Source organism: Orycteropus afer, unplaced genomic scaffold (assembly GCF_000298275.1).
Source record: "Orycteropus afer afer isolate SDZICR_OR568_19922 unplaced genomic scaffold, OryAfe1.0 scaffold00010, whole genome shotgun sequence".
NCBI lineage: Eukaryota > Metazoa > Chordata > Mammalia > Tubulidentata > Orycteropodidae > Orycteropus > Orycteropus afer.
The window spans coordinates 10,806,861-10,818,194 of record NW_006921597.1 but is presented as its reverse complement, the minus strand read 5'-3'; the positions used below and the strand labels follow the sequence as shown (position 1 = coordinate 10,818,194).

At 44.1% G+C, this 11,334-nt stretch overlaps 1 protein-coding gene across 1 annotated transcript; it reads right to left on the bottom strand.

Moving 5' to 3' along the window:
* Positions 1-1,251: 1,251 nt before the first annotated feature.
* Positions 1,252-10,470, bottom strand: NGF (nerve growth factor). Its single transcript, XM_007948773.2, has 2 exons — positions 10,351-10,470; positions 1,252-1,992 (listed from the first exon to the last, which is right to left on the bottom strand). Exon 2 carries the CDS (start codon positions 1,978-1,980, stop codon positions 1,252-1,254), a length of 729 nt encoding a protein of 242 aa, XP_007946964.1. The 5' UTR covers positions 1,981-1,992; positions 10,351-10,470.
* Positions 10,471-11,334: the final 864 nt, after the last annotated feature.

Sequence of the window (11,334 nt, the reverse complement as noted above, 5' to 3'; positions counted from 1 at the left end):
CCCCTGAGACTATGGTCGCTACCTACACTTCAGGTCTGGAATTGAACTCACTCCTGTGTCTTCCAGCCAAATAATAGACAGGACATGTGGACTGAACATTTACATCAGGTAGATACACTACTTGGAGTGCTCAATCATGGGAGAACAGAAGGGCAGTGTATGCACAGGGAGACAGTGGGCAGGGGGGCAGGAGTGCATGGGAGGGAAGGACACAGGGAAGAGGTAACTACTGGGAGGAACTGGGAAGAAAGCTGTTACATTGGGGGAACTGTCGTTATTGTCATGCGACAAAATATGTATGAACTGCTGTATGGAAAATGAATTTGGTCTGTAAAATTTCACCCAAATCACAAAAAAGAAAAGAAAAGAGTTCTTCCCCAACAAGTCTCTGACTTCCCTGGTTATGGGCAAATGTTGGGGCCATTGGAAGTCACTGGAGCTGTCGGTGGGTGGCATGCATGCTGGAGGTTCTGTTTTCCCCCAGGTAATGAGACTTTCTGCAGGAAGGCACTGGAGGATAAACCTAGGACCAGCCATTATTAGCACTAAGGCAATCTTAACATGAAATCAGATCTACCGTGACTGGTCTCATGAGATTACTTTGTTACAACTCTTTCAATCAGTTTTCAGCAGAAAGCAGATTTCTTCTGAAAACAAGTTAGCCTCACCGTCTTATACAATGAGTCCCTCCAGGACCATGCCGGGGTCTCTCTGAGCCCTGTGCCTGCAGTAATCTGCCTTCTGATGAGGCTCCACAAACTTTCTGGAGTAAAGCAATCAAGGCTGGTGGATCCAGGCTGTGGGGCAGATAAGCCTAGGATTAGGTAGCTTTGGCTCTGGAATGCAAAAAACAAAGTTGCTCTCTCGCAGATTTCCCTTCCTAATCATGCCTGATTTAGGCTAATATCTGAAACCAATTTGCCTTCCCTGAAGTTGCAGTGCTGGTTAAGGGTAGGGTAAAGGTTCCAGGTGAGCCTCAGAGGAAGCTGAGGGCTGAGTCAGGGCATCTTGCTGTGGACAACTCACCTTGCCTATTCCCAAGACTTGCCAATGATCCTGTTGAGAAAAATGACGGAAGTGCTAACACGCAAGATGCTTCCAAAAATTTAATAAATAATGATTTTTTTTTTTAAACTGTATAAACTATAAATTACCATGCAGTCATTATAATTTAAAATAATTTACAGGTTGAGGTAGGGAGGGGCCCAGAAGAGTGGGGGTGGCATTAGCGGGGAGGGTGGGTGGTGTGGGTCAGGCTCTTCTCCCAGTCTTCCTGCTGATCACACACACACAGGCTGTGTTGATCCGGATAAACCGCCAGGCTGTCTGCCTGTCATCCAAGGTCAACGCCCTGGTGAAGGAGTAATTTGGGGCACAATACGAGTTCCAGTGCTTTGAGTCAATGCCCCTGCACCCATTGTCGACAGGATTGGGGTTCTGGCACTTGGTCTCAAAAAAGTACTGTTTGTACACAACATTGTTAATGATCACTTCTTTCAACACCATCACCTCCTTGCCCTTGATGTCCGTGGCGGTGGTCTTATCTCCAACCCACATGCTGACACTGTCACACACGGAGAACTCCCCCCTGTGGAAAATGGGATGGGATGGTTCAGACCGCTTGGTCCTGTGAGTCCTGTTGAAAGGGGCAGCACCACCAGCCTCAAAGTCCAGGTCCTGAGCCTCTATGGTGACAGGTGGGGGCTGGGTGCTAAATAGCACTCGGGGTGAACGTAGCCGCCGCTTTTTAAAGAGTTTGGGGTCCACAGTGATGTTGCGGGTCTGCCCTGCCACCCTTGCAGTTATTACCCCAACCGGGGCACTGTAGGCTCTGCGGAGGGCTGAGTCAAGGGAATGCTGAAGTTTAGTCCAATGGGCTTGGGAGATGGCGTGTCCTGCTGGGACATTGCTCTCTGCATGTGGTTCTGCTTGTATGCCGATCAAAAACGCTATAATCAGAGTGTAGAACAACATGGACATTACGCTATGCACCTGGAATGAAACAGAAATGAGCATTATGACACACACTGCTGAGTGTCTTAAAAAGTCACATTTTCTTGGAATAAAACTCAAAATCATAAAAAAGGGGTGGGGGGACCAGGTTTGCTGGTCAGTCTGATAGAGCCTGATGGAACCACTGAGACTATGGTCCTTAGCTGCAACTTCAGGTCTAGAACTGAACCCACTCCTGTGGCTTCCAGTCAAACAAGAGACAGGCATATGAGCTGAACATTTACAGTAGGTAGATATACCCCTTGGAGAGAACAATCATGGGAGAAAGAAGGGCTCTGTATGCACAGGGAGACAGCTCAGGGGGCAGGAGTGCATGGGAGGGAAGGACACAAGGAAGAGCTAACTGTGGGGAGGAAGTGGGAAGGGAGCTGGTGCACTGTGAGAAATTGCAGTCAGTATCATGAGACAAAGTATATGTGAACCACTGTATGGAAAATGAATTTGCTCTGTAAACTCTCACCCAAATCAAAATTTTTTTTTTTTTTTTAAGTCACATTTTCTGAGCCCTTTAGAGTTGATCTCCCAAGAGGATCATGAGGAGGTGGTCTATGGGGAAAGTGACCTTAGAATGTATCATTCAAAGTGGGAGGGATTTGAGAGGGAAAGGAGATGCTAGCACTCATCACCCTGGGACAAGTGGCATAACCCAGGACTGACTTGGACAACCTAGGTCGTGTAGGCACCCTACCCTATGGAGTGGTCTTTTCCAGGTGGGGACAGAACCCCTGAAATTCTGCTCAGTAGCTTGGTACGAAAGTTGCATGTCATTGGTGCTTGGCATCATTTACACAATCATTTACGTGCTCTGACTGCCAGCTTGTGGCAGCAGTGGACAGGATGGTGTGCATGCATGGGCGTCCTCAAAGGCAAGTGGGATGAGTTTGACAGCTCTCTCCAGAACTTATGTCTCAGATGTGATGGTTCTGCTGGTCCTACCCAATGGCTTTGATTCCCCTGGGGAGGGCTGTGGGGAGACAACTTGAAGCCTCGGCACTGTATAATATCTCTTCAGGCATAAGCACTGGGTCAGCTCTAAGACCTGGTGCCTCTGGACCCTTGCTGTGGAACTACAAAGCATCATGTTTGAAAAAACAAACTAACCAACCAACCGTGTGGCTCTGGGACTGTCCTAGAGCATCCATCTGTTCAGCCACCACCTCTCACGTATAAACATGCTGCTGCTGATGGTCCTGTTCGTGTGATGCTTTTAAATTTTTCAGATGTGTTCCCTTCTAATCAGTCTGTGAGTTAGGTTAGGATTTATCATCTGTCTTTCACATGTGAGGAAACTGATCCACAGAAATTAACTGATGGGCTTAAAGTCACAAATAAAAACTGAACTAGAAAGAATCCAAAGGTGACCAGTCTACCCTTCTGGTTATCTTTCCTCCCTCCTTCCCTCACTTTCTCTTTCATTCTTAAACATGTCTTTTCTTTTTATTATTTGTTCTTATGTGGAACTATCTAGCACTTAGAGGCAGTGCAAACCCCTCTTGAGCATCTGCTGGACAGGGGTCCACACTGCACTGTAGTCACTCACCAGGAACCAACCACTGGGCAAGTAAAGGTGGAATTAGCTCTGCCCCTGAAGGGTCCTTCATCTGCTTCTGTTGAGCTCCTATTCACATCTGTAGACATGTATTATATTCACCTCCTCTACGACGCTTTCCCAGGTCTTCTTGATAGGCTTAGAGGCATTCCCCATAAAGAGTGTTCTCGAACCTCAATTTTATCTCTTCCTCCATCTCTCCTTCTGACTCCCAGAGGTCATTCTACTCCCTACCTACTTTCTAGCCTGGCTCAGATAGCACCTACTCCTTGAAGACTTCTCAGATCACCTCCATCAAAAGTGATCTCTTTCAAGTCTGAAATTCAACAATATGTGTATGTCTGTTTGTGCTTATTGCCTGCTAAATCAGTAATAAAAAGAGCTCTGCATTGGATCTGGGGTTAGAAAATCTTGTTTTGATTCCTAGATCAGCTATTTGTTTGTGGAGGGATACCAGTTGGTCACTTAGTTTCCTCGTTGGTGAAAGGAGGGCAATAAATATGTTTTCACAGGGCTGTTGTTAGGGCTCTGGTGGTATAGTGGATAAGGCATTTGACTGCTAACTATGAAGGTTAGTGGTTCAAACCCACCAGCCACTCCATGGAAGGAAGATGGGGCAATCTACTTCCATAAAAATTTACAGCTTTGGAAACCCAAAGAGGGTCGCTATGAGTTGGAATCTACTCAATGGCAATGAGCTTGATTTTTTTTTTTTTTTTTTTTGAGGGATGTTGTTAGGACTAAATGGGTGCTCAATAAATTGATGTTAAGTCTGAGCCATTTCTATTTCCTCATGGTCAAGGACTTAGTCTTCTTTAGTTATATTACTGATTATTCATTCTCTTTGCACACCTCATCCAAGCCTTCTCATAGCACATTGTTTTATCTCTATCAGACTTTTTTCAAGCATTGCAATTAATTGAATCTATCTCCTTACTGGCTGTAAGGTCCTGGAGGGCAGAGTTGTGTCTCATCCACCTTTTTAACTAGTTACACCATCCCTCAACATGCATCTACCTCCCTTGTCTTTTATAGTGGTCTGTGCATAACCCTATCACCTTCTCATGGTGTTGTGGTTAATCATTTACATGTCTATCTCCCAGAGACTCCTTTAGAAACTGTGTCATTTGCATTTTAATATGTATGGGTCCATGTGAAATGTCTGCCATGTAGTTGTTCCTCAAACACTGTAAGTAGACTGAATGAAAGAGTGAATGGTAGGTGGACAGAGATGTTCACCACCTGACTTCTTTTCACTATGGTACTTGCTTTCATTTCTACATGTCCATACGGCCACAGGCAGCTTTTCTGATCTATTTTAAAGTGACACACTCTTCTCACTAATATGTTGCTATTCAGCTGAAAATAGACAGCTCTTTGGTGAGATACCAAGAAGGAAACCACAAAATTCTTTTCTTTTTGGATACTTGGGAAAATTTTTTGTTTGCTCCAATTCTTCTGTATCTCCTATGATGCCAACTGGCCATGCAGAGGAGATGATGTCATGTCTACACCTTTGGCCACCATTAGTTCTACTGGCTAATGGTCTTGTAGATAAATGTCCAGTCAACGCCAGCTGATTATTCAGTTGCCAGCTAGTTTAAGCAAAAGTAAACTTTTGCTCCTTCTGTGTTTCATTTCTTTCTTCTTCTCAGTATTATGATATCTCTATCAGAGAGTAGGGAGCTCTGGTGGTATAGTCTCTAAGGCATTTGACTGCTAACCAGAAGGCTGGCAGTTCAAACCACCAGCCACTCCTTGGAAGGAAGGTTGTGCAATCTACTCCCGTAGTGATACCACCTCTGAAACCCAAAGAGGGGTTGCTACGAGTTGGATATGACTCGACGGCAGTGCGTTGCATTTGTTGTATCAGAGAGTAAGTAGATGAAGGGGATAAAACAAAAATCAAATTTATCCTTTTACATGCATATTAGTAATATTTGCTAGAATTTTAATAAGGAGAATTTAAAGAAAATTGACTATGATCTAAGATTTTGATGAAAATAAGGGTCTTGTGACCAAACTTCTTCTTAGGAGTCAACTGAAATTTCTGTGCAGTCATTGCAGCTACGTGGGTCTCTACCCCATCTGCTCTTTTATAAGCCAGTTCTGAATCTCCATCTTCTTTACAGGCAACACATCCAAAACAAAAAATCTCCATGCTCCTAACCCTCATTATGACCATTATCTCTCTTCTTCCTCTTCATTCAACATCACAGCCCCATTTTGGACCACTTGATTTACAAAGTAGTTCAAAAGCTACCATTGCTTTTGATCATCTTTGTCTGTCTTTTTAAACCTGCTTCTCTGTGTTTTCCTTTTTCTGCTAATGCAACCATTATTCCTTCATTCACCAGCTCTAAACCTCAGATCATGATTAGACTCTGCATTTTCCTCTATACCCTTCATCCAGTCATCCTTCTTGCTTCTGCTATAGTAGCATCCTTTAAACTGCTTTCCATTCTCATCTCTCCAATCACAGTTCAGGTCATAGGAATAGATGACCATTGGATGCCCTAACCCCTCACCTCTCTTCCAATGCATACTGTCTCTGGCCACTTCATTTAACTTCATATAGCATGGCTCTGATCACATGATGCCAACTCAAAGGATCCAGTGGGGAGCCCATTGCCCAAGCAAGTCAGTAAGGACACCTCTCCCTCTACTCCCTTCACATATTTTGCATTCCAGGCAAACAGACTATCTGTGCTTCCCCACCACTGTCTCTCTTTCAGGCTTCTCTGTACCAGGCATGCTCTGCGGCTTCTCCCTCCCTGTGCTTTTCTGCTCTCCACCTATGCTGGTTGAAATTTTCCTGCTGTCTTTTAACACCTAACATAAATGCCACCTCCACTGAGGAGCGTTATCTAATTCCAGTAGGATAAACTGTCTCCCTTCTCCACATCTTAAAGCATTTCCTTTATGCTGTCTTAATGCAGTGGTATTCTTCTCTTAGCTTTCTTCCTAGAAGGTGAATGCCCCAAAGGCATCTGTCTCTGTGGTCTCTACATTACTTAGTACTCCCAGCCCAGTTCTGCTTCCAAGGATCAGTGAGTCTGTAGGTAAGAGTCCTTCTTTCTCTCTTCTTTAATTTCTCCACTTCAACAATTATGTTTAAAGGTAACTTCCAGCTCCAATTTTCTTTAATTTTAAATAATTATACAGTTTTCTTCTCTGTTGAACACTCTGCTAGTTCTACTTAACTGGGTAGATTCACAAAATTCTTAAAACCTAATGCCACTTCTCAATTCACAATAACCTATGGTACCTGGTTACATTTAATCACAATGGATATTTGCATCATGCACAGATTGTTTCATTAAGATCTGAAAATGTCACAAGTAATCTCTCATTTGCATTTTAGGCTAAAAGCTGTGTCTTAAAAAATAATGCTTGATCTACTCATAAGTATATGTTCTCTGTGACGTTTTTAAAAAACTGTTTAAATGTCTCCCTTTAAAAAAAATCATCAGTAGATAAAAAAAAGAAGCACACAAACAAACTAGTGTGCTTTCTATACCAATGACATAATACACAAAGTACACCTTAGAAAAGAATATACCCTCCTTGGTTAAAGTGAACCATGATAGGAGTTGTGTTTATTTATAAGAACAATTTCTGAATCCTTCCTCCTGACAATTCTCTGTGTGGCTTCACTAACCAAAGCTTTATGAACTGAGTGATTAGCTGGGGAAGATGCAATTAGGAGCTCACATAAAGGAGCAAACATGATCTGTTTAATGGGCAAGTATTCTTTCTTTGTCCAGCTCCTACCTGTAATGGAAGATAAATGGCTGAGAGTGGGGAGCCAGTCAAGATGCCTTTAAATCCAGGTACTGATAGACCACTCTGCCCTCTCTCCCTCCCTGAGCCTGTGGTACATTCATTGTGAGTACTTCTAGGGTTCACATACTCCAATAATAAGAGAAACTTCCTGTTTCATATGTTCCTGTGTCAGGTGTGAACATCTTCATACAGATTCTAGCCTGACCTGAATAGGTGATGAAGCTGCTGGACAGAGCTAAGCAAACCCCTCCCCACAAAAAAAACAAACCATTGCTATAGAGTCGATTCCGACTCAGGGCAGCCCCATGTGTGCACAGTAGAACTGCTCCATAGGGTTTTGAAGGCTTTTACCTTTCAGAAGCAGATCTCCAGACCTGTCTGTTGGGGCACATTTGGATGAGTTCGAACTGTCAATCCTTCCATTATAGCCAAGCACTAAACTGTTTGTGCCACTCAGGAACTCAGAGCTAAGCAACTGGTACAAATATTTGCTTGTGGGTAAGAGGGCTGATGTACTGGGAGGCTTGGCAACAGTGCCCATGGTGGTGCATGGCAGAAGGGAGTAAGATAATTCCTGCCTTAGAAAGAGAGGTGCCAAGATCTTTTAGGGATTCTCAAGCTAGAGATTGGACCAGTATACCAGGGTCACTAACAGTTGGCAAGAGAAGGAATTCTTGTGGCTGAAGAAATCCAGCTTCCTCCTCCTCCTCAATTTTACTCCCTACATTCTGAGAGTGGGTGAAGGGTCATTTCTTGTTTTGCACTTGGCATCTACTGTAAATGGAAACTGGCCACTATCTTCACTTTAAAGACTCAGACACACTTAGTTCTTGAAGCCTGTGTGGAGTGTGAGAGGAATTCAATTCTGTGGCTCTCTCTACTCCACAGGGCAGTATCTCTGAGACATCCTGCCCTGCAGCAGACAAAGCTACTGACAAGATAAAATCCAGTGCCTCTGTGACCATCTCCCAGACAGGACTGATTGGGACGAAGCATGGACTTGAAGGAAAGTCAGATATTATCAAGTCCAGTGTTTCTCAAACTTGGGGGCATCAGAATTTCCCAGAGGCCCTGTTGCACTGTAGAGAGCTAGGCCCTACTCCTACAGTTTTGGATTCAATAGGTTGGGGTAGGGCCTGAGAACCTGCATTCCTAATAAGTTCCCAAGTGATGGAGATGCTGCTGCCTGGGCACCACCATTTGAGAGCCACTAGTCTAGTCCAATCCTTTTACTTCATAGGGGACAGAAATGAGTTTTGGAGAGGCTATGTGACTTGGGATTAAGCAGCCGGTGAGAGCTAGTCAGCATGGGGTGTCTGACCTGTTGCTCAGCCTGGACACCGGGCACCTTTTTTGAGGAGAGGGCCCTGGGATTTCATGTATACTGCAGTTGATCCTAGGTTGTGTCTGACATCCCCAGGTGGCATAAACACTAAGTGCTCAGCTGTTCACTGAAGGGTTGGTGGTTCAAGTCTACAGAGAGGTGCCTCAGAAGAAAACCTTAGTGATCTGCTTCTAGAAAGCAATCAGCCACTGCAAAGCCCGTGCAGCACAGTTGTACTCTGACACACACGGGTTCACTGTGAGTCAAAACTGACTCTACGGCAAGTGGAGGGGTGCATTTATTCAACCGCCAACATCTAAATGAAAATTCTGTTCTGCAGATTTTATCTTCCTGATGCCATGAATCCAGACACCTGGGAATATTTGGACATATAATTGCTTTTGTATCTGGTTTAATAGGTCTCTGAGTATCATATAAAAATCCCAAAACCAAACCCATTGCTGATGAGTCAAATCCTGATTCATTAGCAACCCTACACTACAGAGTAGAACTACCCCATAGGGTTTTCTAGGCTGTAATCTTGACAGAAGCAGACTGCCACATCTTTCTCCTGCAAAGTGGCTGGTGGGTTCGAACCACCAACCTTCCAATTAGTAGCCAAGTGCTCAACCACTGTGCCACCAGGGCTCCTGAGTATAGTATACACTTGATCCCAAAATACTTAAAATGTCTATGATAGAAATATGCAGCCAGGAAGCACCAGCAGGTACTGGCACCTGTGGTTTTATTATTCTCTTCCAGGACAAGTGTGCTGGCTGGATTAATGAGAACAGAACCTATTGGTTTGAATTCTTAGAAGCACATCTTAAAATGAATGAGGTATGATTATAATTATTATTACCATTTATTGGACATAATTATCTAATTAACCATGACAACAACTCTGGGAGGTACACATGCCCATCTCAGTGATGAGGAAACACTCAGTAAGATTAAGTAACCTACTAACAGTCACACACCTGGCAGAACTAAAACTCAAAGCCAGGCATGCCTGTCTCCTCCCCTCTACTCTGCTGGTAAGGGGATGGAGAGAGATTAGGGACCTTTGATCTCACAAGTTTGCCTCCTCAGACAAACCAAAGAGTTGTGTAGAGGGTCTGACAGATGCTGTCTATTTGAGGACTTGCATTCTGTTACTTTTTGAGGAGCTCTTTAGTGCTGTGTTTAAAGCATTAGGCTGCTAACCATAGGTTGGCAGTTCAAACCCATAAGCTGCTCTGCTGGGAGAAAGATGAGGCAGTCTGCTTCACAAAGATTTACAGCCTTGGAAACCCTCTGTTGCAGTTCTCCTCTGTCCTATAGAGTTACTATGAGTCAGAATCAATTTGATGACAATGATTTAAAAAAAAAATTTTTTTTTTTTTTATTAAAAATTTTATTTACTTAGAGGTAGGGCAGTTCAGATGCTTACTGTTCCTGGAAGATGTGGGGCCAGTCTGAGAGCACAATACCATTCCCCTTCCAAACCAGCTTAGAGGTCACATTCGCCTGTGTTGTTAGGAGCCACCCCAGGCTCAGTGATCAGCAGTTGGTTGTGACCATGCTTCCCCAGCCTGGGGCTTATTCCCAGCTCTCACTTGGGGTCCCTGTTCTTGGCAGCCCAAGAACAATGAACCCTTGTGAGACAAATGCCCCCCCCCCCCCACTAGGTGCTTACCTCCGTGTGGCCAGGACAGAAAGCTGTTCCCTTGGAAAAGCCTTTATTAGGCCCAGACGCTGAGCTGAGCTTGGGTCCAGCATGCCATCCAGCCCCTGGGACTGCAAGACCATGGGCCAGTACTCTGTGGGGGAGAAAGCTGGCATTAGCTGGGCACATCACCACAATCCAGCAAGTGGACACTCGTGATCTAGGCAAGAGAGGAAGGATGTCCCAACAGGACAAACCTCCCTTCCCTGAGTGCTGAGATTTTACCAGCCTCGGGACCCAGGAAGGAGTTAGCGATCAGCTACTGAAATATTAGGAGTCTGGCCTTGCATAGAAGGGTGGAAGGGGGTGGGTGGGTGGGAGAAGAGGGTACTTGCTTCTCACTCTTGTGCAAAAGCCTCTTGGTTTATGTACAGACACAATCCATATCTAACCTTATGCCCAGTATACCTGCTTCCAGACCTACACCTAATACTGCTTCAGCAGACACCTAATCCAGCATCAAAATGGAAATTATTTTAATTATACCTGGGGAAAAAAAATGGGGCAATCTACTTCTGTAAAGATTTACCACTTTGGAAACCCAATGGGGGTCACTATGAGTTGGAATCAACTCAACGACAGTGGGTTTGGGTTTGGTTTGGGGGCACAGGTAGACCAACCTAACTGAAATAAATTGTACAAGAGGGAAAAAACAAAAGTCCTGACAACTCAGAAGAAGATGATGCTTTGATAAAAATGCAGATGAGCAATGGCAAATAAGACAACTTGACCCCTTGTGGGGGCTCTCAGAGAGCCATGCTGAAGGTCAAATTTTAAGAATTAGAAGCTATGGAAATGATACAACCAGAAAACAATTTCATTCAATTTTATGTTGTAATTTCTAGATACATTGAAAGGTTTCTATTCTCCCCTTAGTCCCATAAACCTAATATATGTAGGTGTTTCATTCATTCATTCAACAAGTATTTCCTGAGTTCCTACAATGTGCCAAAC

What these genes read in the sequence shown, in the direction of transcription:
- NGF (XM_007948773.2), bottom strand. Translation starts at nt 1,980, where the DNA reads ATGTCCATGTTGTTCTACACTCTGATTATAGCGTTTTTGATCGGCATA.